General features: G+C 52.5%; 11 protein-coding genes across 11 annotated transcripts; 3 read left to right on the top strand and 8 right to left on the bottom strand.

The window, feature by feature from the left end:
- Nucleotides 1–528: 528 nt before the first annotated feature.
- Nucleotides 529–890, bottom strand: ASPZODRAFT_151580 (hypothetical protein; the record flags this gene model as incomplete). Its single annotated transcript, XM_022725749.1, has 2 exons — nt 529–763; nt 859–890. 2 exons carry the CDS (start codon nt 888–890, stop codon nt 529–531), a joined length of 267 nt encoding a protein of 88 aa, XP_022581503.1.
- Nucleotides 891–986: 96 nt separating this feature from the next.
- On the bottom strand, nt 987–2,678 carry ASPZODRAFT_131910 (hypothetical protein). The gene is made up of 3 exons (XM_022722872.1): nt 2,309–2,678; nt 1,877–2,229; nt 987–1,796 (listed from the first exon to the last, which is right to left on the bottom strand). Exons 1-3 carry the CDS (start codon nt 2,365–2,367, stop codon nt 1,183–1,185), a joined length of 1,026 nt encoding a protein of 341 aa, XP_022581502.1. The 5' UTR covers nt 2,368–2,678; the 3' UTR covers nt 987–1,182.
- Nucleotides 2,679–2,942: 264 nt separating this feature from the next.
- On the bottom strand, nt 2,943–5,092 carry ASPZODRAFT_95561 (hypothetical protein). Its single transcript, XM_022730506.1, has 3 exons — nt 4,831–5,092; nt 4,460–4,768; nt 2,943–4,244 (listed from the first exon to the last, which is right to left on the bottom strand). The coding sequence occupies exons 1-3, from the start codon at nt 4,979–4,981 to the stop codon at nt 3,103–3,105; spliced, it is 1,602 nt and encodes a 533-aa protein (XP_022581501.1). The 5' UTR covers nt 4,982–5,092; the 3' UTR covers nt 2,943–3,102.
- A 549-nt stretch (nt 5,093–5,641) lies between these two features.
- Nucleotides 5,642–7,417, top strand: ASPZODRAFT_64905 (hypothetical protein; the record flags this gene model as incomplete). The annotated part of the gene is made up of 4 exons (XM_022729268.1): nt 5,642–5,763; nt 5,876–6,147; nt 6,229–6,464; nt 6,521–7,417. The coding sequence occupies 4 exons, from the start codon at nt 5,642–5,644 to the stop codon at nt 7,415–7,417; spliced, it is 1,527 nt and encodes a 508-aa protein (XP_022581500.1).
- Nucleotides 7,418–7,564: 147 nt separating this feature from the next.
- ASPZODRAFT_131906 (hypothetical protein) lies at nt 7,565–8,265 on the bottom strand. Its single transcript, XM_022722871.1, has 2 exons — nt 7,909–8,265; nt 7,565–7,836 (listed from the first exon to the last, which is right to left on the bottom strand). The coding sequence occupies exons 1-2, from the start codon at nt 8,194–8,196 to the stop codon at nt 7,720–7,722; spliced, it is 405 nt and encodes a 134-aa protein (XP_022581499.1). The 5' UTR covers nt 8,197–8,265; the 3' UTR covers nt 7,565–7,719.
- A 530-nt stretch (nt 8,266–8,795) lies between these two features.
- On the top strand, nt 8,796–14,794 carry ASPZODRAFT_25070 (hypothetical protein). Its single transcript, XM_022727985.1, has 3 exons — nt 8,796–13,386; nt 13,451–13,729; nt 13,807–14,794. Exons 1-3 carry the CDS (start codon nt 9,210–9,212, stop codon nt 14,694–14,696), a joined length of 5,346 nt encoding a protein of 1,781 aa, XP_022581498.1. The 5' UTR covers nt 8,796–9,209; the 3' UTR covers nt 14,697–14,794.
- A 394-nt stretch (nt 14,795–15,188) lies between these two features.
- On the top strand, nt 15,189–17,418 carry ASPZODRAFT_131901 (hypothetical protein). The gene is made up of 5 exons (XM_022722869.1): nt 15,189–15,314; nt 15,381–15,412; nt 15,492–15,571; nt 15,707–15,788; nt 15,839–17,418. The coding sequence occupies exons 1-5, from the start codon at nt 15,233–15,235 to the stop codon at nt 17,168–17,170; spliced, it is 1,608 nt and encodes a 535-aa protein (XP_022581497.1). The 5' UTR covers nt 15,189–15,232; the 3' UTR covers nt 17,171–17,418.
- Nucleotides 17,419–17,588: 170 nt separating this feature from the next.
- On the bottom strand, nt 17,589–19,557 carry ASPZODRAFT_141756 (hypothetical protein; the record flags this gene model as incomplete). The annotated part of the gene is made up of 4 exons (XM_022724780.1): nt 17,589–17,803; nt 17,874–18,499; nt 18,574–19,171; nt 19,230–19,557. The coding sequence occupies 4 exons, from the start codon at nt 19,555–19,557 to the stop codon at nt 17,589–17,591; spliced, it is 1,767 nt and encodes a 588-aa protein (XP_022581496.1).
- Nucleotides 19,558–19,871: 314 nt separating this feature from the next.
- Nucleotides 19,872–21,824, bottom strand: ASPZODRAFT_141755 (hypothetical protein; the record flags this gene model as incomplete). The annotated part of the gene is made up of 8 exons (XM_022724779.1): nt 19,872–20,124; nt 20,188–20,253; nt 20,325–20,474; nt 20,541–20,937; nt 21,000–21,173; nt 21,231–21,369; nt 21,424–21,622; nt 21,697–21,824. 8 exons carry the CDS (start codon nt 21,822–21,824, stop codon nt 19,872–19,874), a joined length of 1,506 nt encoding a protein of 501 aa, XP_022581495.1.
- Nucleotides 21,825–21,958: 134 nt separating this feature from the next.
- On the bottom strand, nt 21,959–23,216 carry ASPZODRAFT_1867543 (hypothetical protein). The gene is made up of 7 exons (XM_022727268.1): nt 22,989–23,216; nt 22,815–22,919; nt 22,700–22,759; nt 22,527–22,611; nt 22,334–22,443; nt 22,152–22,258; nt 21,959–22,095 (listed from the first exon to the last, which is right to left on the bottom strand). The coding sequence occupies exons 2-7, from the start codon at nt 22,909–22,911 to the stop codon at nt 22,093–22,095; spliced, it is 462 nt and encodes a 153-aa protein (XP_022581494.1). The 5' UTR covers nt 22,912–22,919; nt 22,989–23,216; the 3' UTR covers nt 21,959–22,092.
- On the bottom strand, nt 22,800–24,592 carry ASPZODRAFT_158988 (hypothetical protein; the record flags this gene model as incomplete). The annotated part of the gene is made up of 2 exons (XM_022726377.1): nt 22,800–23,000; nt 23,339–24,592. The coding sequence occupies 2 exons, from the start codon at nt 24,590–24,592 to the stop codon at nt 22,920–22,922; spliced, it is 1,335 nt and encodes a 444-aa protein (XP_022581493.1). The 3' UTR covers nt 22,800–22,919.
- Between the last annotated feature and the right edge of the window lie 830 nt (nt 24,593–25,422).

Below are 25,422 nucleotides of genomic sequence, written 5' to 3'. Positions count from 1 at the left end.
TGCGGCAGTGGCTCTTCAGAAGGCGGGCACGAATAAGTTACGTCTTAATATTCGGCTGGATAATACTTTTTTCTACCTCCCCGCTCATAGAAGAAGGCATCGTCCCGATATCTGACGACTCGGTCCATATGCCAGAACGAGGAAGCCTTGATGCGCCGGTCTCTTTCAAGAGATAGCGAGTATACACCGTACGAGGGAAAAAGAAATAAATATATCTACCTGGGCCAAGAGACCAGCAGGTTTATTCGTGAGAATAAGTCGTGCGGGACGGGTTTTTTAGGACCCAACGTCGGACCCCAAGGTCGATTCCATTCTCATTTCAATAAAACAGAGAGAGACATCTCGGAACTCCGATAAGTAAGGCAACGGTTAATTTTTTATTTTTCTAAATCCCCCTTCCGCGATGCGATCCGTCAACGGTCGTGGTGGTCTATAACCATCAGAAACTGTAGCGATCAAACAGCGTTTCCTTTTTTTTTTTTTCTTCTGGTCAACATACATATGTTTCGATTCATTTTAATTCGCCGTTTATCGCTGGCGGCTGGCGCTCCAGACGCTCTTGAGGTAACCATCACGCTGGGTGAGGCGGTTCAGGGAGTCGTCGCTCTCGCCACGGGCACGGATGAAGCCGCACATGGCATAGGTCTGGTTCTCGCCGGTGTAACGACCGTTCTCGTCAACCTTGGCGATGGAGATCTGCACGGAGGCGTGGTCGTTGGCCTTGATGATGCGGTTGGTGGCGCTGCACTTGCGGGGGACGTAGCTGCGAGAATTAGCACATTTTCTTCTCTTCTTCTTCTTCTTCAATCAAAAGTCTCCCAAGTCAATCTTCGATTTCACTGAATTAGGATCACGTACAGATCAACGATCTCTCCCTTTTCGTTCTCCATGATGACGGTAGTTAGAGGTTTGGGGGGGGGGGTTGACGACGGTGGAAGAGACGAGGATGCGCTGAGGCGGGAGATCGGGGCGGACAGTCGTGAAAAGCGTGACCTGAGGACCAAAGTTCGGCGGGTTTGTGTGGGTCATGTGACCTTTTATCGAGGGCTTGTCGCGGTGCGTGGCCGAGTCGCCTAATCCGTGCACAGAGCAATTTTGCTTATGTAAAGGGCGTGGCATTAACTGGCATTTTAACAGACTCAATAGACTCAAGTTACAAGTACACAGAGAGTAATTGCTTGGTTATATCTTAGTCTCTCGAAATACATCACTCCTGGAAACTACGTCCACCTCTCGTGGACTCCCTCCCTTTTGCATTCCTTCCCGTTGGAATCGAACAACGATAACGAGGTCTGCATCCCCCTTCTTGTCGCTCCCCTTCAGCTCTGGCCCCGGGTCATCCAGCGCCAGCACGCTGCGTCCGTCTTGGGACATCTTGAGCATCTTCGGCGAGATGAATTTGTGTGTCCATGGTGGATTCCCCGAGTGGACAAACTCGACCAGCTCTGTTCTCCGCTTCTTCAGCTCCTCCACTGACTCGACGGGTCTTGGGTCTCGGTCGAGGAACTGCGATATTAGGTGAAGCAGCAGAAACTGTGGAGGAAATAGAATGGCCTCCTCGCTGCGCGCCATCCGAAGCCATTCGGATGCAGGTAAGAATCGGGCTTCTGTAACCTCGATGCCACCGTCATCAGTAGGGGTTTGAACGGCTTCCTGTTGGCCCTCGACCAAGACATCGCCCAGCAGCTGCCGGTCCAGTTCCTGCGGAAAAGGTAACATATAGAGATACATTTGCGTAGTGTACCTTTTCGGGCTATTGATCGGAGTGATCCAGTGCGTAAATGGTATCAACGACTCTTGACAATTATTTTGTTAAAACTGCTGTACAGCGTTACGTTCAAGACAGTGAGAAAAAGAGAAAAAAAACGAAGCTCACCTGTATCTGGCTCAGCAGCTGCATGTTGTGATTTAAGCCATTGTTCGAATGTCACCTCCTGCTGATGGATTGCCCGTCGTCCGTGTTGTCTGGCAGTCTCACTGACGGCTAGCATTCGTGACGAAGAGCCCTCCTTTGCCAGGAGGATCCCGCTCTCTTCGAACAGCTCTCTGAGTGCACCACGTCGGTAGCACGGTGCATCATCGTGTCTTTTAGGATCGTCTATGCTGGGTAGATCGCCGTCTTGCGACGACAGGTTGCCTCCAGGGAAGACATGGGCTGAGGGGAAGGACGAAGACGTCTGCACACGGTGGAGCAGGAGAATCTCGTTCCTAGGCGAGACCAGTATCACGCTGTCGCCATATGATAATTATTAGAGTCCTACTTCCGATATTTTTCATCTGCAGGGTTCAAGATGGCTCGGTCGCTAACCTGGCGCTGGGCCTGGGAATCGCTGGCTTCTTCGACTTCGAGCTTGTATTGTTCGGCATACTGGCTGTTGGGGAATTTTCGAGCCCAGAACCTGTCGAATAATAATATGTCCTCTGCAGCAGGAACTGTCGACACGGTGCTTGAATAACTCCTTGCGGCGTGCCGTGTCGTCGCAACGGCGGTCCGGCTGTGTGGTATCTTAACGACCAGGCAGAGCGTATCGGAACAAAGAACGCTGAGCTCATCACTTTCAGAATGATAATGCAATAGTCGGAGCGCCCAAGGATGATTTATAAACCAGTCTGCGGGGTAGTTAACAGACGTCGAACCTAGGTCCAACCCCCAGCCGAAGAACGCAGATCGACGGGAAGAGCCCGTGCTCAAGTGAAGAATGCAGCTGGCAAGCAATGCAGCTGGCAAGCACAGTTGGGCAAGGTTCTCTCAGGAAACAATACCCATACTATTAGAATGGCAGTATGTAAAGCTATCCATACCTTTTTGAATATGGAACTTCAGCTGTCTTCAAATACATTCAATCACGTCATAGTTCCTGGTCAAAGGACGCGATGGAGTTTTTGAAGACGTGAAGCTTCATCTTATACATATTCTAATGGGGACGACTAAATTCTGTAGTAATAGAACTATCCACTTCATTGAATTCAAACTCTGTACTATAAAACTCCTTGCCTAGTCACAGGCCCCCATTTTCATTTTTAGATATGGTCCGTAACATCATATGAATCGGAAATTTATACGTGAAAAGAAAAGAAAAGAAAAGGACGAAGGAAGCGCGCTTAAACGTAGAGCTTCTTGTCATAGCTGTGCAGGCCATGGACATTACCCTCAGCCATAGCGCTGGCGCTGCGGACCTCGAAGCGGACAGTGCCGTTGTCAACGCCCTCGTGGAGCGCATCAATGCTGCGCACACCAATATCCTGCAGCGAGTGCTGGACACCCGTGATGAGGTAAGGAACGAACTTGGTGATGGAGCCACGATCCAGAACAGAGCCCGCAACACCCTGGGCGACAAGGACGCGGTCCTTCTCCGAGAAGTAACGGGCAGTACCAGCGTTGCTGGCCTTGCTGTCCTTGCCTCCCTTGCCGGCCTTCTTATCCTCCATAGCGGCGATGGAACCCATGCCGCGGTAAGCCTTGACGAGCTGACCCTCGCTGCTCACGAAGTACTCGCCAGGAGACTCGCTGGTACCGGCGAGGAGACCACCCATCATGATAGTGGAGGCACCCATAGCCAGACCCTTGACGATGTGGCCAATGTTTTGGATACCGCCATCGGCAATACAGGGGACACCGAAGCGAGAAGCGAACTGCGCGACGCGGCGCACGGCAAGAGCCTGGGGACGACCCACAGCCATGACTTCCTGAGTGATGCAAGCGCTACCGCTACCCATGCCAATTCTCAGGCCATCGGCACCAGCAGCAATCAGGGAAGCAGCCTGTTCACGGGTCACAACATTGCCAGCAATGACGTCAAGCTTAGGGAAGGTCTCCTTGACCCACTTCAGCATCTCGATCTGGTAGATGCTGTTGCCCTGGCTGCTATCCAGGATCACAATATCAAGACCAGCGTTGACGAGCAGCTGGAGTCTGTGCTTGTCCTCGTCACGAGTTCCGATAGAAGCAGCACAGATAAGCTGCTTGGAGTCGGGGAGCTTCGAGGCCAGAGGGTAGTGAAGGTTCTTCATCAAGTCGGAGCGAGACAGAAGAGAGATCAGGTTGCCGTTCTCGTCAACAATGGGGAGTTTGCCCTTCTTGGAGCTACGAAGAACATCGTTAGCCTCGGCGAGGGTGGTGCCAGCGGGGGCGGTGACAAGGTCGGTTGCCATGACGGCAGTGACGGGGTCCTCGGGGTTAGGATGGAACTGGATGTCTCTGGTGGTGATGATTCCGATGAGCTTGGAACGAAGAGTGCCATTCTCTATAATCAGAAATCAATGTTAGAAAACGTTTTTTGATTTTGAATGTGTAAAAGAATCGACCATTGAGCAAGCATGGCGAAAAATCTCATCAGATAAAATCTGGTTCTCTACAACGCGACTCTCGTCGCTCCAGTGGAACGAAAGTTATATGAAGAAAGAGGGTAATCATCACGAGATTTTGGAAATATGCAATGGAAAAGAAGAAGAGTCTTACCAGTCACAGGGAAACCACCGAATCCCCACTTGGCCTTCAGCTCCTTGGCGTCGGCAACAGTGGCGGTAGGAGAGAGAACAACAGGGTCAGAGATGAACCCGTTCTCATATCTCTTCACCTTCCGGACCATCTCGGCCTGGTCCTCCGGGGAGCAGTTGTGGTGGATGACACCCAGACCACCAAGCAGAGCCATGTGGATGGCCATGTTGTGCTCAGTGACAGTGTCCATAGGAGACGACACAAGGGGCGCCTTCAAGGTGATACGCTTGGTAATGGGACTATCAAGAGCGATCTCAGAGGCGGCAAAGCCTAGGTCCTCCATGTCAGTACTAGGTCTCCTGGAAACTTCTTCACACGGAAACCTATCATACCGATATAGCCCGGAAGGATGAGGAAATCATTGTAGGTCAGGGCTCCGTGCTTATCGGAGTCCAGGAGAGTATCAACATCAAGACCATCTTGGGTCTTGTACTCCTTCAAAACCTCCAGGGCCTTGGTGTGGTCTTGGATTTCGGCCTTCATCGTAACGTGAGAGAAGAAATAAACTCCACTGATGTATCTCAAAGAGTAGAGTGAGTCGTAGATAAAAAAAGATTAATCAACAGTTGAACAGACTGCTGATGGGGAAAGGCCTCCTTTCCCAAAGAAAAGAAGAAGAAAAAAATTTGGGAGCGCGAGAAAATTGCTACTTTTGTACCCACGGCAGATACCTTTCTAGAAAGAGTTTAGCTCCACTGGCGGTGCACTATGCCCACTGATTGGTTGGTAAACGAGGCTTGGCTCAGGATAATGCTACATTAGTACACCTGATTGGTTAGGTGTTGGTGCAATGGGGTGCTGATTGTTGCCTGAGACATGAAGGATGTAGAGCTTTTTTGCCCCTCGCTGTATGCCTCAGGCAACTACGAGTATTGTGGCTGTTCCCCGCTGTGGCTCGTGCCTGAACCTGATTGACTCATTGCCATGTGAAAACTTTTTCCCGCCTGCTCGATTACCCCCCATTTGGTGATTTTGCCATTCATGCGTCTTTTTGGGGCCCCTCCTTATAAGGTGCTCCGTGACCTCAGCATCTGCACCTGTCGAAGTGCGCCCCGCCCTCGTTGGACACCACAAACCAGAAGCTGCACCCCTGGGCAATATCTTTCCATGTCGACTTTACCACTCCGACCAGCTAAATCAGAGATGGTGGGAAAGGAAGGGAAGGAAGGAAAGGAGGGGAAGGAGGGGAAGGCGAGCAAGCTGAGCATTCAGCTCAAGACTCCCAAGGGGACCAGAGATTGTGAGTTCCTGGAGGCCAGATGGTCGTGTGCAGAGCTAACAATCGCAAAGGGATGGGCGTTGACATGATCCTACGGTAACTCTCGATCTCGGAAAAGCAAAATAAATACGCATTGGCATACTCATCGGTGTTGACAGTGACAAGATCTTCAAGGAGATCACTGAGGTATTCAAACGCCATGGTGGAACACAACTCGACACCCCCGTGTTCGAACTGAAAGAGATCCTCGCTGGCAAATACGGAGAAGATTCGCGTCTCATTTACGATCTCGCAGACCAAGGTGGAGAGGATTGCGCCTTACGATACGACTTGACTGTGCCGCTTGCCCGTTGGCTGGCTATGAACTCGTCAGTACAACACCTCAAGCGGTATCACATTGCCAAGGTCTATCGGAGAGATCAGCCGGCAAGTCCTTTTATTTTCTCTTTTCTCTGTCCCTTGAAGCTTCCTGTCTGTCGGCTAACCAACAAATAACAGGCGGTGGCAAAAGGCCGCATGCGCGAGTTTTACCAGTGTGATTTCGATATTGCCGGTACCTACGATCCGATGATTCCCGACGCCGAGATTCTTCGTATAATTGTGGAGGTGTTTGAGGCGCTGGGTCTTCGTGACGATATCACCATCAAGCTCAACCACAGAAAGATTTTGGATGGTCTGTTCGCCGTTGCTGGAGTGCCTGAAGACAAGACACGCTCTATCAGCTCGGCTGTTGATAAGCTTGACAAGGTACGTCGTCAAAAGACATCTACTGCTTGCCAATCAAAGTCTGATCTGCGTAATAGCTGCCATGGGCTGAAGTTAAGGCCGAGATGGAAGAAAAGGGACTCGCACCAGAAGTTGCCGATAAGATCGGTGAATATGTCAAGCTCAACGGCGGCAAGGATCTCTTGGAAACTCTCAAGGCGGATGCTCATATCTGTGCCAACGAAGATGTTAGCAAAGGTCTCGAGCAGATGGAACTCCTATTCCGTTATACGGATGCCTTCAACGTGACAGATAAGATTTCGTTCGATCTTTCCCTGGCCCGAGGTTTAGATTACTACACCGGCGTCATCTTTGAGATTGTCACCGCTCTCTCGCCCCCCGACGACTTTGCCCCTTCGAAGAAGTCATCTTACAAACCTAAAAAGTCCGGTGACAACGATGAGGACCGGTCGGATGACCCCACGCTGGGAGTGGGAAGCATTGCTGCCGGTGGACGGTATGACAACCTGGTCAACATGTTCAGCAAGAAACGCCAGATTCCCTGCGTCGGCATCTCGTTTGGCGTTGACCGTATCTTCACTATTATGAAGCAGCGATTGGAGAAGCAGCAGAAGGAGGGTACTGCTGTTGTGCGGTCCAGCGAGGTGGACGTCTTCATCATGGCTTTTGGTGGAAAGGGATTCACTGGTCTCCTTCCCGAGCGAATGGCTGTGGCAAATCAGCTCTGGGAAGCGGGCATCAAGGCCGAATTTGCCCCCTCGGTCAAGCCGAGACTTCCCCAGCAGTTCAAGCTGGCTGAAGCTGGTGGCGTCCCACTAGCCGTGATTCTCGGAGAGGACGAGTTGGCCGCAGGGAATGTCAAGCTGAAGATTCTCGGTTTGCCCGAAGGCCACCCTGACAAGGAGGGTTCATTGGTATCCCGGGACAACCTTCCGGCTGAGATCAAGAAGTTGCTCGCGACTCTTCCTCTTTGATCTCATGGCAACCAACGCATAGAGGTAGCAATTCTCTACGCTGCCATGACCTCTATCTCTGTCTTGCATTCTTTACTTTCCTTCAAGTGCCTCTACAAGTTGGCTAGGGAATTAGAAGTTTCAGATCAAGCAAGAAATACAGCCAAGTCTGTGTATAGAGAACTGGTTTTTCACTACTCTAGTGAATAATATGATTGATGACAATGAATCATTAAGTAGCCTCTAGAACTTCATATATATATATAGAGATATACTACTCAGAACCGTCATGTATCTGCGACTTGAAATAAATATAGGACAGCTCAGTAGAGCAACCAGTCCTCTGCTCCTGCTAGTGCTTTATCCCATCCACCTTGGTTATCCCACACCGCCACGCTTTCCACTTCCTTTCTCCCGAGTCTGAATCCATTATAGAGGTGCTGCGCCATGCAATCAGTCGACCATCCCATCGCAGCTAATGGATACATGATAGGAACAGCAAGTGTACTCACCGGAAACAACCCCTCGCCAGGCCGCGGACCACAGACTTCCCCGTCGGGAGACTCCCACCGGATCTGGCCCTTTATCGGCTCGTATTCGATGCGCAGGACATACACACGCGGCTCGTTCTTGAAGAAGATCTTGAGCGTGTTGGGGACCTGTTTCGCGGTGGAGAGATGGAAAAATCCCGATGTCTGGTCGAGCTCGCTGACGGGCAGTTGGTCCGGTACTGGGTCGGCCACTGGCGCGGTGGAGGGGACGAGTTTGTAAACGTAGCGAGGGTCCGCTGTTTCCGCCATTGTACCTTGCAGAAAGGGGCCTTCTCGAAGAGTCCCACTGGTTGCTTGTCTCTATTTATTATTCAGTCTAGTAGTCCTAAGTCCCAAGTCTACTCTGTACCGAATGTTGTGCATCACCCCCACCCCACACTAACGCGATTCGGTCGACAGCTTCGTGGATGCTGTCCTGCATAGATACGCAGACTAGGACCACTCAAGTCAGGAATAGAGTAGAGAATAGTCAAATAACATTGCGAATAGGATAAGTTTAGGATAATTAGGAGTCATGGGTATATATATATACTGGTAGTGTACAGAACTTCAGCTGTAGATAACCTCTAGGTAGCTACTACCTAGTTAACTAGCGGTGACATGTAGTTAGTTACTAGTGATTTATAACCATGTTATTAAATAGTACTACAGAAATCAAATCTAGAAACACTTACTTCTATTGCCAGATCTCCTCACTATCATATGCGGCATGCCCAGCCCGATCACGTGCGACTTCAGCGCCACACGATCGACGCCAGCTGAGCCAGGCCGCCCTGGTTACCTAAGCAACGCTGCCCTTTCTGGAGATTTGTTTTCCTTCCCGAAGGGGCCAACCTGAGCGGTCGATCCCTCCCCACCATCAACAGCCGATAGTCATCATCTTTTGCTGGAGCATGGTCTGCAGTAGCGCTGTCTAGGACAACAAGCAAGCAGAGAGAGAGAGAGAGAGAGAGAGAGATAGCTCACACAGCAGGCCTGCGTCGTGTTCGTTATTTCTTGAACCCCTCCTTTCCCCCAGCACGAGGGAGGCAGAGTGACTCCATTCCCTGCCCACCAGGCAATGCAGAGACTCCCTTGATTCAGCATTCCGCCACAGTCTGACCTCCGCAACAACACTTGATCTTTCTCTTTCCTTTACCTTATTTTTTTTTTTTTCTTGTCTAGACGCTGCTTCGCTCAGAAGCAGGTATGCGGCCAATTGATCCCGACAGCTTTATAATTCCACCTAATCGTGCATTCCTGAGTACGAGATAACTTCAATAATGTCGACCCAATTTCCCTCGCTCCGAAAAACGCAGACAGATCTTCCAGCTTCAGCACCGAGTCCGCTTCGCCATGGCTCGAACGCGTCAACTACCTCCTCAATCTACTCCCTGTCGTCCACTTCGCAAGTCCCGAGCCGCACAAGCACTGTCTCCTCGAATGCGTCATCGGTCGGGCCATTACAGCACAATCTGAGCCATAAGCGAGGCAAGAGTGAACTAGGCGCCATGGTCTCTGGACCCCCCGCTGCGAACGCAGCGGCAACATATGAGAATATCCGGCGGTCTTTACGGCCGTTGTCACAGGCCCCGAATGTCTCATCTCCACCGGTCACGAAACAACAACCCGCGAGTTTCCGTCATTCAAGGAGCCATACCGTCGATGATACTCATCACTGGAAGGACAAGCGTCCGCAGACTCCAGAATACCGGGGGGCCGATCGCCAGGAAAATATCGCATCCCCCGGTAATCCGAGTGCACCGCAGACCCCTCCGCGTCATGGTTCGCCGCTGCCGAAATCCCCTCACGCCGTCTCCCCTCGTGCTCAATCGCCACGGGTCCGACCGCAGCACTCGCATAGTTTGTCGAATCCTCAGCCTCCGCCGCTGACCGCCACCTGGTCCACACCGGAACTCGAAACCTTCCAGAAATCATCGACCGGCCATCTCCGCACCCTGTCGAGGTTTGCGCAGTCGGGAGAGGGCGAAGAACTGGCACTGGGGGGCGCAACGACGTCTGTGATCGGCCTTCAAGGCAGACGCCGACTGAAGCGCGCCGACTCTGTTGCGGTGCCTTATGGAAAGCACATAGCACAGCGACCCAGTGTTTCGTCCTGGTCCGCTGGGATTTGGATGGACAAGCAACGGCAGTTTTTACAGGCATATGAGTATCTGTGTCATATAGGTGAAGCAAAGGAGTGGATTGAAGAAGTGATTCACCAGACCATCCCGCCTATTGTCCAGCTCGAAGAGGCTCTCCGCGACGGCGTCACACTAGCGGAGGTCGTCCAGGCCATGTACCCAAACCGGACGTTTCGGATCTTCAGGAGCCCCAAATTGACGTATCGGCACTCCGACAACATTGCTTTGTTCTTTCGATTCCTAGACGAGGTCGAACTGCCGGAGCTCTTCCGCTTTGAGCTCATCGATCTGTATGAAAAGAAAAACATACCAAAGGTCATCCACTGCATCCATGCCCTGTCATGGCTGCTTTATAAGAAAGGGATCGTCGATTTCAGAATGGGCAATCTTGTTGGCCAGCTTGTTTTCGAACACCACGAACTCGAAGAGACTCAGAAAGGTCTGGACAAGGCGGGTGTTAGCATGCCCAGCTTTGCAGGAATGGCCGCCAACTTTGGAGCAGAACCAGAACCAGAACCGGAACCGGAACCGGAACCAGAGCCGGTTGAGTCAGAAGAGGATCGCATCGAGAGAGAACTGCATGAGAATGAGGTATCGATCACGGACTTCCAGTCGCAAATCCGAGGTGCCATCCTCAGGCTCAAACTCGGCAATGTGATGAACGAGCTGTGGGAGTTCGAACCCATGTTGGTCGAGCTGCAGGCGCGACTGCGTGGAGATTGGGCCCGACAGATTGTCCGGTATCGATTGAATATGCGCCACTTCGCTATTGATCTCCAGGCAATATGCAGAGGTTTTGTCGTTCGCTCTCGCCAGTCCGCCGACCGAAGCTGGCGAACGGCACAAGAATCCGACATCTTGCTCCTCCAGAGTCTTATTCGTGGCGCCAAAGCCAGATCTGAGACGAAGACAATTCAACATCACATGCAAAGAGAGGTGGCCGGTGTCAAGTCCATCCAGGCAGCTCTAAGAGGCGCCTTGCAACGCCAACGTCTTTCGAACCAGCGTCACGAGACTGCCAACTCGGAGCCTCAACTCAGACTCTTGCAAGCCGCCATTAGGGGCGCTCTCTTACGAAAGATGGTGTTCGACCAAGTGGAGGAGACCAGGGATGCCGAGAAAGAGGTCGAGAAGATGCAAGCCTTGATCCGAGGTGCTATGAAACGAAAACAACTACGTGCCCAGCAGGGTAACATGGAAAAGACTGGCAATCTCATGCAGTTCCTTCAGGCCCATGTTCGAGGTATGCTTACACGGCATTCGGTTTCAGAGACGCAATACCATCTCGCGAGTGAAAAAACTGTGATCACCCGTCTTCAAGCCTTGGTTCGAGGCATGCTTACCCGACATTCAGTCTCGGAGATGCAACACCTTCTCGAGAGCGAACACGCCGTGGTCACTTGCCTTCAGGCACAGATTAGGGCCATCAGAGTACGCGAGCGCCAGTCGCGTCTGCTCAAAGCCCTTGAAGATAGAAATGAAGATTGGATAGCTTTACAGTCTGCTGCCCGTGCAGCCTATCTCAGAGAGGCCGTCTCTGCTCTCAGGAAGAATCTCTCTGAACACACTGAATCATTCATTTTACTCCAGAGTATCTCAAGAGCCAATTCCGTGCGTGAGTCGATCAAACTTCAACAACAAGCGCTGTCGAAAGAGGAGCCATCAATCCTGGATCTGCAGTCGATGGTCAGAGGCTTTATGTTGCGAAACCGAGTTAGAGCCGACCTTGCCGCCTTGCAAGAGCAAGACCATATCATCGTTGAGCTCCAGTCCCTTGCCCGCGCTGCAGTGCTTCGAATCGAAACGGGTGACATTCTACACCAGCTGGACGACTGCGAGGAGGAGGTCATTCAACTCCAAGCTTTGGCAAGGGCTATGCTAGTGCGGGTGGAAGTTGGACAGGTCCTGAGCGACCTCGATGCAGAGGAGGAAACGATTTTAGATCTTCAAACCTGCATCCGAGGAATGCTCGTTCGCTCCCGTTTTGAGGAAAAACGCCAGTACTACAGGGCCAACATGGAAAAAGTCATCAAGGTTCAGAGCTTCGTTCGTGGTAGGATTCAAGGCCAGGCGTACAAGAGTCTCACGACCGGCAAGAATCCGCCAGTCGGAACCGTGAAAGGCTTTGTCCATCTTCTCAACGACAGTGATTTCGATTTCGATGAAGAAATCGAATCCGAGCGGCTGAGAAAGCTGGTAGTCCAGCAGGTTCGACAGAATGAAATGGCCGAACAGTATATCAGCCAACTCGACATCAAGATCGCCTTGCTGGTTAAGAACAAGATCACACTCGACGAGGTGGTTAAACATCAAAAACACTTTGGCGGTCACATCGGCAGTTTGCTATCCAACAAGGACATCTCGTCCAAGGATCCGTTTGATCTCAAAGCACTGAACAAAAACTCGAGGAGGAAGCTGGAACAGTACCAGGTGTTCTTTTTCCTCTTGCAGACACAATCCCAGTACCTGGCACGTCTCTTCCGAAGGCTACGTGAGTTGAACACGGCAGAGAAGGAGTACGAGCGAATTCGGCACTTGATGATGGGCCTCTTTGGGTATTCTCAGAAGAGACGCGAGGAATACTATCTGATCAAGCTTCTTGTGCGCTCTGCCCGAGAGGACATTGATTGCTTCAGCTCCATCCAAGAATACCTGCGCTGCAACTCCTTCTGGACCAAACTGTTTGGCTCCTACGTCAAGTCTCCTCGGGACCGGAAGTTTATGCGTGACGTTCTGGGCACGGTGGTGCGCGAGTGTGTTCTTGAAAACTCGGCATTGGACCTCGAGAGCGATCCACTGCAGATTTATCGCTCCGCGATCAGCAACGAAGAGCTTTCCACTGGCCAGCGCAGCCGCCGACGACCGGATATCCCTCACGAAGAGGCCATCCGCGACCCCGAAACGCGGGCCATGTTTATCCAGCACCTACAGGACCTCCGTGATATAGCCGACCAGTGTTTCTCAGCTTTGGAAGAATCCTTGCACCGTTTACCCTTTGGAGTTCGCTACATCGCGCAGCAGATTTATGAATCCCTCCTCTCCCGATTCTCCAACGAAGATCCAGGGCTGGTCCTGCAGACGGTGGGCCACTGGGTCTGGAAGAATTACTTCCACCCTGCGATGCTTGAGCCCGAGAAATACGGAGTGGTCGACCGGGGTTTAACCCAGGAGCAGAAGAGAAACCTGGCAGAGATTTCCAAGCTGATTTCCCAAGTAGCCTCTGGAAGGCTCTTCGGAGCCGAGAACGTCTATCTTCAACCTCTTAACACCTATGTTGGAGAATCCATCCAGCGTCTCGGCCAAATCTGGGGTAACCGTAAGTTTTATTGTCCTTTTCTATCTTGCACCTATGCTAGGCTGTAAACCTGACTCGCCGATAGTGATCTCTGTCCAAGACGCCGAGTCCTACTTTGATATTGATGAATTCAATGACCTTTACGCAAAAACGAAACCTACTTTATACATCAAGATGTCGGATATTTTCTCCATTCACCAGCTTGTCAACTCCCAGATACAGTATATCTGCGCCAATACTGACGACATTCTGAAAGAGGTCCTTCGGGACCTGGGCAATGTCAAGACGAATGAGAACGAGCTGATGAGCGTGAATTCCGCCGAAATCAACCTAACCTTGAATCCCAAGCTGGCACAGTCAGAAGGTAAGCTTAATTTTTTTTTCTTTAAAAAAAAACAATGTTTTTTGTGCATGCACGCTGCTAACTTAGATCCCCACCAGATCCGGAAGCCGACATCAAAGCCCTGTTCATGGAAACGAAACGCTGTGTTCTTTTCATCATCCGAGTTCAGACTGGGGACAATCTGTGGGAGATTATGGTCAAGCCACTCACTCCAGAGGACGAGGAAAGATGGAGAACGTTGGTCCGTGACGAGTTGATCACAAGTAACCCCCGACGCCGGGCCTACTCGGAAACCAATACCCTGGTTGATATTGCCTCTCTGAGTTACGCGGAGCTGAAACGAATGGCTCTTGAGAACATTCTCCAGTTGGAGCAAGCCCACAAGATCAGTCGAGAGAACCATTACCAGGACCTGCTCAATGCTATCGCAATTGATATTCGCACCAAACATCGCCGTCGAATCCAGCGAGCACGAGAGCTCGAAGGCTCCCGGTTGACGTTGGCCCGGTTGAACGACCAAGCTCTATACCTAGACCAGCAACTCAAGACATACAACGACTACATTGAGCAAGCGATGATCACGTTGCAGAACAAGAAGGGCAAGAAGCGGTTTTTGTTGCCCTTCACCAAGCAATGGGACCATCAGCGCGAGCTACACAAGTCGGGCAAGGTCTTCAAGTTTGGGTCCTACAAGTACTCTGCTCGCAACCTTGCCGACAAGGGAGTCCTGGTCCAGTGGAAGGGCTACACAGAACGCCAGTGGGACCGAGTCGACCTGACGATTTCCAGCAATGAGGTCGGCGTCTTCACCATCGATGGCAGCAGCGGCAACATGATGATCCCCGGAGCGAATGCACAGGTCCCTCTGGACGATCTGCTACAGGCCCAATTTAACAATACTCAGTTCTTGGACTTCTTTGAGGGCCAACTCCGAGTGAACGTCAACATCTTCTTACATCTCATCATGAGGAAATTCTACAATGAATAAGGAGGAGTTTCGATGACTCTCTTCTCAACGACTATTGATAGGCGAAGGCTTCCTCCCCTCTCCCCCCCCCCCCCTTTTTTTTTTTTTTTCTTTCTTTTCTTCCCTGATGACTCGGGTCAGGTTGTTTACGCGAATTCTTTTTGCCCATACGATTACCTCTCTTGTCCATGTGTTTATTGATGATCAATTCCTTTAATGATTCGGTACGAGTTTTCTATGTCTGTAATTAGCTAGCGCTTTCTCAATGAATTCAACGAGATAGACGATCGTTGTCCATTTCCTACTCCAAGTATGTCTATTGTAGTTGTATTACTTCCTACCCAAAACACTGGACAGGAGCCTGCCACGTGACGATCCGTCATGCCCGATTCGATTCCACCTTCCCCTAAACTCCGCCTGCTTCCACTCCACCACAAGTTCAACCCTCCATCTCATCGTGCCTCGTGCGCTTCTGCATCTTCCCACACCCTCCCCGCGTCCTCATCGGTCTTTCAATTTGATTGTGTCCTGAGGAATCCCTGTGACTTGTTGCCGCGATGGATTTCTCGAGTCTTCGGGACCAGGTCAGCAACCTGACTTTATATGATCTCAAGGCGGGAGTCCGCAAGGTTCAGAATGGTAGGCTTTTCTTTGGCATGCTTGATGCGATCGCATTGTACTGAGCTGCCTTCTAACCATGTGAAGCGGTGATGAATTACACGGAGATGGAGTCGAAGGTTGGTGGTTAACCGGTCTATTCTGGGCCCTCCCCCCGCGCTCGAAACCCCCAAACACTGAAACTGAGGATCAACTTAGGTTCGAGAAGCGACGAACAATGAGCCCTGGGGTGCGTCGAGCACATTGATGCAGGAGATCGCGAACGGGACCCATAACTAGTCAGTTGTGAAACAAAAAAACATCATTCTCGGGGGGGGGGGGTTGGCGCCGGTGGTGGTTCAACTTGCGCGCCGAGGGTCTACCAACACGAAAGATGGGCTGACGTGGCAAATGATTTGCGTTTTTGTCTATAGTCAATTGCTGAACGAGATCATGCCGATGATCTACAAGCGCTTCACAGATAAGAGCGCCGAGGAATGGCGCCAGATTTACAAGGTACGCATATCGATTGAAAGAAACATAAGAGTACTAACCTGGTTAAAAAGGCGCTCACGTTATTGGAATTCCTGATCAAGAACGGATCCGAACGAGTCGTCGATGACGCCCGGTCCCACCTCTCCCTCCTCCGTATGCTCCGCCAATTTCACTTCATCGACCAGAACGGCAAGGACCAAGGAATCAACGTGCGGAACCGAGCTTCGGAGCTGGCGAAGTTGCTGGGCGATGTGGACACCATCCGCTCCGAGCGGAAGAAGGCCAGGGCAAATCGCAACAAGTTCAGTGGCATCGAGGGAGGCATGAATGTCGGCGGGGGATTCTCGGGAGCCAGCAGCCGCTATGGAGGCTTCGGCAGCGAGAGCGCGGGATTCGGAGGGTACAGCGGCGGTGTGTTTGGAGACGGCGGTGGCTTTGGTGGCGCGACGAGTGAATTCCAAGATTCCGGCCGGCGAGGAGCGAACCGCTTCGAGGAGTATGATGAATACGACGAGGACGAAGGTGGTGCTCCCCCACGGCGTCGTGCTGCTGCTCCCAGTCCACCCCGCGCGACTCGGCGGGAGCCCAAACAACCCGCAGCCGCCCCGAAGGCGCCCGAACAGGATCTTCTGGGATTCGGTGGTGATGATGATGCTGCGACCACGGCCTCGGTCGCTGCTGGGAAGCAGCCTGTGGCGGCGGCGACCAGCGCCGGGAATATCTTCGACGCCGGCGATGACGATGATTTTGACGATTTCCAGTCTGCAACTCCTGCCCCCGCCCCGGTATCGACTGCGACTCCGACCTCAACAACGCAATTTGTGGCCCCTCAGCCCGTGTCGGCTTCCCAGGGGAACAACCTGAATGGCCTTGTCGGTTTTACATCCGCCACGCCAACGCCGACCTTGAGCAACGTCACATCTCCCGTCTCACCACCCCCAGGCTTTTCCCAAGCTGCTTCCATGCAGGCCCAGCAGAAGCCCATGGCTCCCAAGCCGACCGGCTTTCAGGCAGCCACCCCGAATTATTTCACCTCGGTGTCTACCGCCACTACCGCTCAGCCTTTCTCTGGCACCACCATGGCCTCGAGGCCTGGCATTCCCTCCACTGCTTCCGCTGCCTCGATCACCACCAACTCCACTCTAGCCAGCAAGCCGGCCGCGTCCAACAAGTCCTCCTCTGGTGATGCCTTTGGCTCCCTGTGGTCGAGTGCGAGCGCTGGCGCCGGCATCCAGAAGCAATCTGCCCCGAAGGGCCCCAATCTGGCCAGCATGGCCAAGGAGAAGGCCAGCGCGGGCATCTGGGGCGCCCCCGCGCAGCCCAGCTATTCATCCGCATCTTCCACTCGGCCCAGCCAGGGAACAACCTCGGGCAGCTCAGGCCTGGATGACTTGTTGGGTTGAGCCGGAAGTGAACCCCCCCCCTCCCCCCATTTGTGTTTGTTTTTGTTCTCTTTTCGTTCTCTTCCCCGTTCGGTGGATGCTTTGGATGTTTCCCGCGATAGCCCCTCTCTGTTATGATTTATGGACCAGCCGATTTCTTTTCTATAGAAAAAAAAATGTACTTCCTGGTTCAGATGGTATATGGTCATAGGGGAGCGCCTTGAATTTAGCGGGTGATGAATATACTTGGTTTTCAGACTATCGTTATAGTCAGTACGATGCATACCGTAAGGTAGACCCTATCTACACAGGATAGCTTTAAGAATTCACGAGTGACTGGTATTAGAAAGTAGCTAGATAATGAACCAGCGACTACCTAGTCAAAATAAATCATCTGTTAAGGAGTTCCAGGATTACTACATCCTCCCCACCCCCAGATTCAACCCTTCATATCACCCTTGATGAGATCCGCCGCCCGCTCCGCGATGGCATACAGATTACTCACTGGATGGCCGCAAAGCTGGAAGGGATGGATCGAGTTGTCCACGACACGCACGTTTGCGGTCCCGTACACCTTCATGTGCGGGTTGACCACGCCGCCCATCGAGCGAGGGAGCATGGCGGTCGTACCGACGGGGTGGAAGTTAGAGGCATCTAAAAGCTGTCAGTAGAGGTTCTTTCTCTTTTTTTTTTTTCCTTTTTTTCTTGGGATCAGGGGACATACAGTTATGTTTGAGCCAATCCGTCCAGACCGAGTCGGAAGCGTTCCCAGGCACGGCGGCCAGGCCTGGAAGGGTCTCTTCTTTTATGAAGGAGCGTAAGGGATCCGTGTTGAAGACGGAGCGGATGAACCGCGCAATGGCATTCTGCAGCTGGACGTCCCAGGGGAGAAGGCCGTAATTGGGGTTGATGGATGGGTTGGCCGCGGGCGAGGCCGAGGCAATGTGTACGCTGCCACGCGCGTAGGGGAGAAGCCCCCAGTAGCCTGCGTTGATGGTGGTGGTGTCGCTGCCTGCCGGCTTGAAGATGATCTCGGCGACGGGCACGTTCTGCTTGAAGATGAGGTCATGCTGTACGTGGAAGAGACGTAGGAGGGCTTCGGCGGGCATGGCGTCGTGGCTGGCGGTGGCCATCTGGTGGGCGTATGCGGGCAGCTGGGCGTACAGGGCTGCAGCGACGGAGGCAGTGGTCGTGCCGAAGATGTCTTGGGCTGTGGCGAAGGTCACTGTCCGGCCGCCGGTGACGATATTCTCGCCCGACGCGGTCATCAGGGTGTTCATCTGGTCTTGGAGGTTCTCGCCCACGGTGGGGAGGTCGATCATGACGGGGATACCGTAGGCCTCGAGAATCCTATAGTAAGTAGGCAGTTAGTTAGTTTGCTTGGTTATCTTTTCCCACTTCTTTTAGAAGAGCATTAGTAGTACCTTGGATTTCCCACTCCAGAGAGCTCTAGGAGGGCCGGAGACCGAAGAACCCCCGCAGACAGAATGACCTCTTTCTTCGCCACAATGTGCGAGGTGGTGTTTGCCAGACTGATCTCAACCCCTGAAGCCGTGAGCTCATCGGTGGTGGTGTTCGATGGTTGAGCCCACAGAATCCTGTTGACTCGCGTGTCCAGCAGAACGTGCAGGTTCGCTCGGTTCGCAAAGGGCCAGTAGTACGCCCGGGCGGCATCGTGACGGATCTCCCCATCGAGCGTCCAGGGATAGATGCTGAAGCCACGCATGCGGCCGCCGTTGATGTCTCGATTCCAGGGGATCCCCAGCGCGTGCAGCGTCTCGTTGATCAGCGGGGTGAGCTCGCCCGTCGCGTTCATCGGCGGGAAGGCAGTTCGCAGGGGACCCTGGAACCCATGCTCGGCCGACTCAAAGGTTGCACCGGCGTCCACTTGGGTCTGGGCGGGGATGGTGAAGTTCTCGCTCTTGAGATAGTAGGGGAAGAGCGTCTCCCAGGTCCAGCCGTCGTTGCCGATGGCCTCCCACGCGTCGACCTGGACGTCTTGAGCGCGAACATACGCCATTCCTGAGCACTCAGTATCAATTTCCAACTTGTTCCCTGCTCCTTTTGTGGTGGATCTTACCATTGATAGCACTTGAGCCTCCTAGAGCCCGTCCAGCACGAAGAACCTGCGGACCCCCCCCGAACGACTGGTTGACCGACTCATACGCCCAGTCCAGCTTCGTGTCGAATGCCATCGAGTAGCGGTTTGGATCCGTCACGTTGACATTGTTGAGCACCGACGAGCCAGCCTCGACTACCAGCACGGAGACGCCAGGGTCCTCGGACAGCCTGTTGGCCAGCACAAGGCCGCTGGTGCCCCCGCCGACCACTATGTAGTCGTAGCTCTGGCTGGTTGCAGTGACAGTGATAGCCAGGAGGACAAGGAGAATCTGTGTGAGGAACAGCATCTTGATGTGATCTTCCTAAGCACTGATATGAGTATTATGAGGATCGATGAGGAAGATGATAAGAGAGAGAGAGGAAGATGAAAAGAAAAAGAAAGAGGAGATTAAATAGAGAGAACTCTCAATCATCATTAACTATAACTCTCACTTGGAGTCACTTGGAGTCACTTGGGTCTCTCACTCGCTGAATATGTGGATCAGTAGTCATCAAGGTAGTTAATGATAGACAATACAGTCCCTAGTTTAGGTATAATTGAAGCATATCATAAGAGTGGTATTAGATATCTATTTCTTAAGGGGTCATTAAAGCTTCTAGATCACCATGTCCACCACCATGTGGCCGTGATCTCAGCCCCGTTGGAGTGCGTGGTAACTGTATGGGTCTTGCCACTCTTAGCCAGCCGGCGATTGCTGGAGAAGTACCAGGCCATCTGGCCGAGGACCGCCACCAGACCTGCGGAGGCGAGCGCAAGCATGGCCGTGAAGGCGTGGATGTACAGGGGTGCATCGCTGGTGCGGAAGACCTGTCCACCTGCGATACCACCGGCATTGGCAGCCATGATGACCATACTGAGGAAAAATGAGCAAAAGGCTTCTTTAGAGTCAAGGGAATGGAAGTAGAATGGAACTTACCACATGCTGATGCTGCGTTCCTGGGGACTCTGGCAGTTGACAGATAGCCAGCCGACATTGATGATGCTGCATTCATCAGTACTGTCATGATATATGTCCTGTGAAAGGCGTAGCTCTGTAATGGAAAAAGAACTTACTGGACAGTAGAATTGGTGGCGGTCGCGGCGACAATAGCAGCATACCGTTTCCATTTGGAGAAATGGACGGATTCAAGGAGGCACACATAGGCAATAACACACCACAGGGCTGCAAAAGTGGCGGATGGGCCCCGGCGGCCAGTTTTATCACTGTTAAAAGCTTTTGTCAGATACCAGTTATAAAACTACTGAGGGATGCGGGTTGTTGGAGCGTACCAAATCCAACCCAGGACAAGCACAACGATGGCGGCGATGTAGCTGCCGACGGAGACCAAGGCGTTCGCCTGCACAGCGCCAAAGCCTATGCTCTTGACGATGGACGGCGCGTAAGTCTGCACGGCGCTGACAGAGATAGTGCATGCGAGTGTGATGAAGACATGGAGGAGGATGCGCGGATTGCTTAGCGTGCTCGTGATGTCGCGCCGCGAGATCCGGACTTGACCTTTGGATTTGGCCGGGTCGTCGAGCAGCGTGCGTCGGACAAGGATGTAATGTTCGCGCGAGGAGAAATAGCTCCATTTGCCGCCACTGATTAGAGGCGAGCTGTTTGAGACGCTCTGGGGGAGGAATAGCATGAAGATGAGGCCGACACCGACGGTGATGATGCCCTCAACTGTTCATGTCGTTTATAAGTAAAAAAGAAGAATAAATGAAAAAGAAAGAAAGGTGGCTCACTGATAAATAGCCAGCGCCAGCCAGAAACCCCGTATCGGCCCGACATGGAGAGAATCCCAGCGCCGATGAGCGAGACAGTCGCAGAGGCCAGGAGGTTTCCAAGGAAGAAGATGGACACGCGCAGACTCGTCTCCGACTTTTTGTACCAGGTCGACATGGTATAGAGGGCGCCTTCTACCAGTCAGTGATGGTGTACATGTATGAGACTCGACAACGAGGGAAGCGCCATACCCGGGATGAAGCCGGCTTCGAGAAAGCCAAGGAGCAGACGTGTGACAATGTAACTGGCGTAGTTGGTGATGAAGTTCTGCAGCGTAGCGACCAGGCCCCAAGCGATGATTTGGAAGGTAAGCCAATTCCGAGCACCGATCTGTACCCGTCAGTCCCTCTATATCACGAAAGAATATGAATCATGGAATACAACCTTCTGAAGCAAAAGATTGGAAGGAATCTCCAAGAGCACGATGCCCATCGAAAGCAAGCTGTTGCCATTGTTGATCTGATCCGTGGTAACGCCCAGGTCTTCGGTGATGGTCGAGGTCAGGGCATTCGAGATATTGCCCCGGTCCATTTGCAGGGCGAAGAAAGCAAGGCCGAGGATTGGGAGGAGGATGAAATCGATCCTAGAAACAAGTCAGTTGTTGGTTTCCCTGGGTTGGTTTTCCTGGGTTGCTCTAGGAAGAATGACTCGACTCACTTCCGTCTGACTCGGTTCTCCTCCTCCTCCGTCCAGTCCGCCACAGTCGCTTCATCGATAGAGACAGCTACCGACTCCTCATTGCCTCTGAGCTTCTCAGGGCCCTCATAAGACTCTGCTGCAACCATTTTACCTTTGACAGATTGACAGAGAGATTAGAGGAGCAGCAAACTTGATCGACCCGACCTGCAGTACCAAAAATGAACCAGGTATCCTGCCAGCCTGACAGAAGACTTTATAGATTTATGCCCCATCAATCCTCGACCATTAGATCCCTCCCCGGCAATACGGAGTGACATCCCCAGAGACCAAGTCAACGCTAGGGGAAAGATGCCGTCCAAGGAGACCCTCACTGAGATCCACGAGTAAGCCACATGGTGTGCTCTAAACGCGTGGCTACTGGAGACATAACTGTAAGCAAGGCCCAAGTAACAGAACCAGACCTGCTCACTTACCGTCAGGTTGTGTTTCGCGTGCTTATCGAGGCGGTTGTCGTGATTTTGCGCGATGGGGGGCCAATCACGGAGAAGCGAAGAGGATGACAAGGGGCAAAAAAGAAGTACTACATACAAGACAGAGGAAAGCATTGTAGCAATTCTTCCAAGCTTTGACGAGATAGGGTGCTAGAGCTCTTTACCTGCCAAATTGTCATAGCCGAGTAAAGACCCTGGTTGGATGAGCTGATCATATATCAGCCCCCCAAGTCGGCTCTCGCTTGCATCGTCAAGATAGCCAGAGCATGAAGACCTTGTGTCATTTTAGCATCGAGCACATAATCGGTTCCCCCGATCCTTCGATTACTGCTCTAGTGCATAGGGTTAGTTACATACCACAGAGTAGTAATAGTAGTAGTAGTAGTAGTAGTAGTAGTAGTAGTAGTAGTAGTAGTAGAAGTAGTGGTAGTAGTAGTGATGTCTTGTGAAGTTGTATCCCAATCAGTTAGTTATGCTCTAAAAGACATCTAACCAAGCCAACCCATGCAGATAGAGAGTCCAACACTGACAGATGATTCTGAACAGAAGAAGAAGAAGAAGAAGAGAAGAAACAGATGAGGGAAATAAAATAGATGGATCAAAAAATAATCATATATCTTTTTCAGCATCGCGCCGCGCTGAAGCCCAAGAATGACAAAATGGCCAATGGATGTGAGAAAGCAGGGCAAAAAAGGATACAGGCAAGACATAAATCACATATATTTACAACAAGGAGATTCATACTCGGGGCTATTCCTTGCCGCGCGTGTTAGCAGGAGAGAGAAAATTGTCCAACGGAAAGTAAGAAGTGTCGCATACCTGGGGGTCATTCTGGGAAAGACAACCAGATCATGGGGCATCGTGGCGGGACATCATGACCACATTCTTCCGATGGATGTGGTCTGTCATCTCTTCCATCCACTTGACAGAGGGAGGGGAAAAAAAACCGCGATTAAGGGCCCTCTTGATGTGGAGTTGATATCCAGCTATTGGGAGGACACTTGATACGTTTGGGTTCTGCCTCAATTTGGATTCTTTGGATGGTTCTGGGGGTGCGCGCCGGTCTCGTCGGCATGCAGGAACGCCGACGCAGCGGCATCCGAGTCCCCGTTGAGGGAGGCGATCACCACGGGCCGATCGTGCTCGGCGTGCTCCTGGCCAGCAGGAACCGAGTAGCTGTCCATCATGGGGAGCCGGTCGCTCTGCGTCGGGGTGAGCGCTTGGTCGGAATCCGTCGAGTCTGGGCTGAGGTATGTGTTTGTTCCCAGCATGTCCGACGAGGTGTCATCGTTGAGCGAGGTCAGACCGCCCTCGATGTCGCGCAGCAGCCGCACAAACTCCTCGGGGACCAGCCCGCTCTCCCCGGTCTTGGGATCTTCCGCGACCAGCCAGCCTTGCCCGTGGCGGTAGGAGACGAGGATGACTTGTCCCTCCGTCAACGGCAGCTCGTTCTCGTGCTCCCGCGTGAAGTCGAAGAGGGCAACCGCCTTGCCATGCATCTCCTCGTCGGGACAGCCCACGGCAAACTGGTAGTCGCGCGAATATCGACCACCCCCCGCCTCCCCCCGCGCTTCCTCCTCCTCCTCCTCTTCCTCCTCCTCGGACTCGAAGCCGGCCTCATGTCCATGGCTGGGCGGGCCGTCGTAGGCAGAGTAGGAGGGGTCTTGGTCGATCTGCGAATATCGGCTCTCACTGGCGGGATACGTCACATACTCTCCGCCGGGCCCATCGTCTGCCGCATCGTCATCGTCCACGTAATAGGTCTCGCTGCCGTCGGCATTCGTGCTGACCAAAGTGCCGCGATCCGCATCCTGGGTGAAATAGACCGAGCTGCGGTATTGGTAGCCCTGGTTCGAGCTTCGGGCGGCACCCTGGCCGTTCAGCATCATATCGATTCCCGTGGATTTGTATTTCCGGTGCCGAGACATGGTTACCACGGGGCTGTGCAGGTCTTCATCCTCGCTGTAGGGCGGACCATCGCCAAAGGACATGGCCGGTAAATGCTGGTGGCCCTGGCCGCTTTCAGCAGCCCACGGTCCGGCCGACCAGTGGCCCCGCCAGCCGTCCCATGTGCCGGGCGGATCAGACAGACGGCGCTGCTGTTCGCTCGCTGGCGACGAAAGGGTCGAGGCGCGATTCGGAGGGGGGCCATAGTGGAGGGGGTGAGTGACTGGGTATGCGAAATCTCGAACCAGCGTATACGGCAGGCTAGAATGGAAGATCGGGAAGACATGCGATCCGGGACGGGACCGGTTCTGAGAGGCAAAGGAGGTATTCGAGTAGGTAGACAGGCGATCTCTTGCCAGCGTCGACGCCAGCTGGGATGTGGTCCGTTTGCCGATCCCATCTGTTACGATCGGAGGCAGCGCTGCGACACTCGCAGACGCACCGTGCTGTAGCGGAGAAGACGATGTTGACGGCATGATCGATTCTTATCCCACGAAAGAGATAGCTGACTCTCGATACCAAGAAACAAAAAGAAAAGACTCTGATCAATCACAATGATGGTTTTCTAGAATTGCATCGCACTCTTCAACCTCGAAACGCGCAAGTGGTGTCTCGTTTTCGTGTCGACGTCTCGTTCTGGAGCGTGGGGAGGCTGGTTATTCGGTAGAACTTGGGGGAAAACACCAGGTGCCATAACATACATCACTCACACTTGAGTCGTGACACCGCTTCGACGAACGTAGGAGACAATCCGCTAACCCTCGTACAATGATCCTGTCTAGCGACCGTCACAGTAATCTCCGCCCGACCTGAAGCGTTGACCGTCGAATTATACTGCAGGGAGTTGTTCGACCCTCTCCGACAGAACCAGACCAAGAATCTCAAATTCTCTTTCCAAAGAAGAAATAAAAAAGAATAAAAATAAAAAGGAAGAAAGTAAATGAGTCCGAGTGTTAAAATAATAATAATAATAATAAAAAGTGTCGCTCCGGAGACGTTCAACCAGCGTTTGTTCTTCGAGTCGAGGGCAAAATGCGACGTTCTAATTATAGCAGCTGAAAAAAGCCAAACGATCGAATCAGTACACGGTGAGCGCTTAGACGCTGTCACGAAGAACCACAGAGAAAGAATCAATGGGGGGGCAGCGGCAGCAGCAGCAGCAGCAGCAGCAGGAATATGGAGGAGGGAACAGGCGGGCACACGCTTGCTGGATCCAGCAGCAGAAGGAAGGCCAGTTCGCAGCAGTCGGAGATTAGCTTACCTGGAGGGTTCTGGCTGAAGTTGTTAAGGATCAGCGAGGCGCAGC

This window comes from Penicilliopsis zonata (assembly GCF_001890105.1).
Source record: "Penicilliopsis zonata CBS 506.65 unplaced genomic scaffold ASPZOscaffold_6, whole genome shotgun sequence".
NCBI lineage: Eukaryota > Fungi > Ascomycota > Eurotiomycetes > Eurotiales > Aspergillaceae > Penicilliopsis > Penicilliopsis zonata.
The sequence above is the reverse complement of the archived record's forward strand: the minus strand, read 5'-3'. Positions and strand labels throughout refer to the sequence as shown.

Coding starts and splice junctions, on each gene's coding strand:
- ASPZODRAFT_131910 (XM_022722872.1), bottom strand. CDS start 2,367: ATGCCGAACAATACAAGCTCGAAGTCGAAGAAGCCAGCGATTCCCAGG. Junction 2,230..2,308: donor ATTCCCAGGCCCAGCGCCAG/GTTAGCGACCGA, acceptor ATATGGCGACAG/CGTGATACTGGTCTCGCCTA. Junction 1,797..1,876: donor AGCTGCTGAGCCAGATACAG/GTGAGCTTCGTT, acceptor ATAATTGTCAAG/AGTCGTTGATACCATTTACG.
- ASPZODRAFT_95561 (XM_022730506.1), bottom strand. CDS start 4,981: ATGAAGGCCGAAATCCAAGACCACACCAAGGCCCTGGAGGTTTTGAAG. Junction 4,769..4,830: donor CATCCTTCCGGGCTATATCG/GTATGATAGGTT, acceptor TGGAGGACCTAG/GCTTTGCCGCCTCTGAGATC. Junction 4,245..4,459: donor CGGTGGTTTCCCTGTGACTG/GTAAGACTCTTC, acceptor TTCTGATTATAG/AGAATGGCACTCTTCGTTCC.
- ASPZODRAFT_131906 (XM_022722871.1), bottom strand. CDS start 8,196: ATGGCGGAAACAGCGGACCCTCGCTACGTTTACAAACTCGTCCCCTCC. Junction 7,837..7,908: donor CTGGCGAGGGGTTGTTTCCG/GTGAGTACACTT, acceptor TGCATGGCGCAG/CACCTCTATAATGGATTCAG.
- ASPZODRAFT_25070 (XM_022727985.1), top strand. CDS start 9,210: ATGTCGACCCAATTTCCCTCGCTCCGAAAAACGCAGACAGATCTTCCA. Junction 13,387..13,450: donor CGGCCAAATCTGGGGTAACC/GTAAGTTTTATT, acceptor ACTCGCCGATAG/TGATCTCTGTCCAAGACGCC. Junction 13,730..13,806: donor CAAGCTGGCACAGTCAGAAG/GTAAGCTTAATT, acceptor GATCCCCACCAG/ATCCGGAAGCCGACATCAAA.
- ASPZODRAFT_131901 (XM_022722869.1), top strand. CDS start 15,233: ATGGATTTCTCGAGTCTTCGGGACCAGGTCAGCAACCTGACTTTATAT. Junction 15,572..15,706: donor GCGAACGGGACCCATAACTA/GTCAGTTGTGAA, acceptor TTTTGTCTATAG/TCAATTGCTGAACGAGATCA. Junction 15,789..15,838: donor AATGGCGCCAGATTTACAAG/GTACGCATATCG, acceptor CTGGTTAAAAAG/GCGCTCACGTTATTGGAATT.
- ASPZODRAFT_1867543 (XM_022727268.1), bottom strand. CDS start 22,911: ATGAATCTCCTTGTTGTAAATATATGTGATTTATGTCTTGCCTGTATC. Junction 22,444..22,526: donor ACTACTATTACTACTCTGTG/GTATGTAACTAA, acceptor AAATGACACAAG/GTCTTCATGCTCTGGCTATC. Junction 22,259..22,333: donor CGGCTATGACAATTTGGCAG/GTAAAGAGCTCT, acceptor TCTTGTATGTAG/TACTTCTTTTTTGCCCCTTG.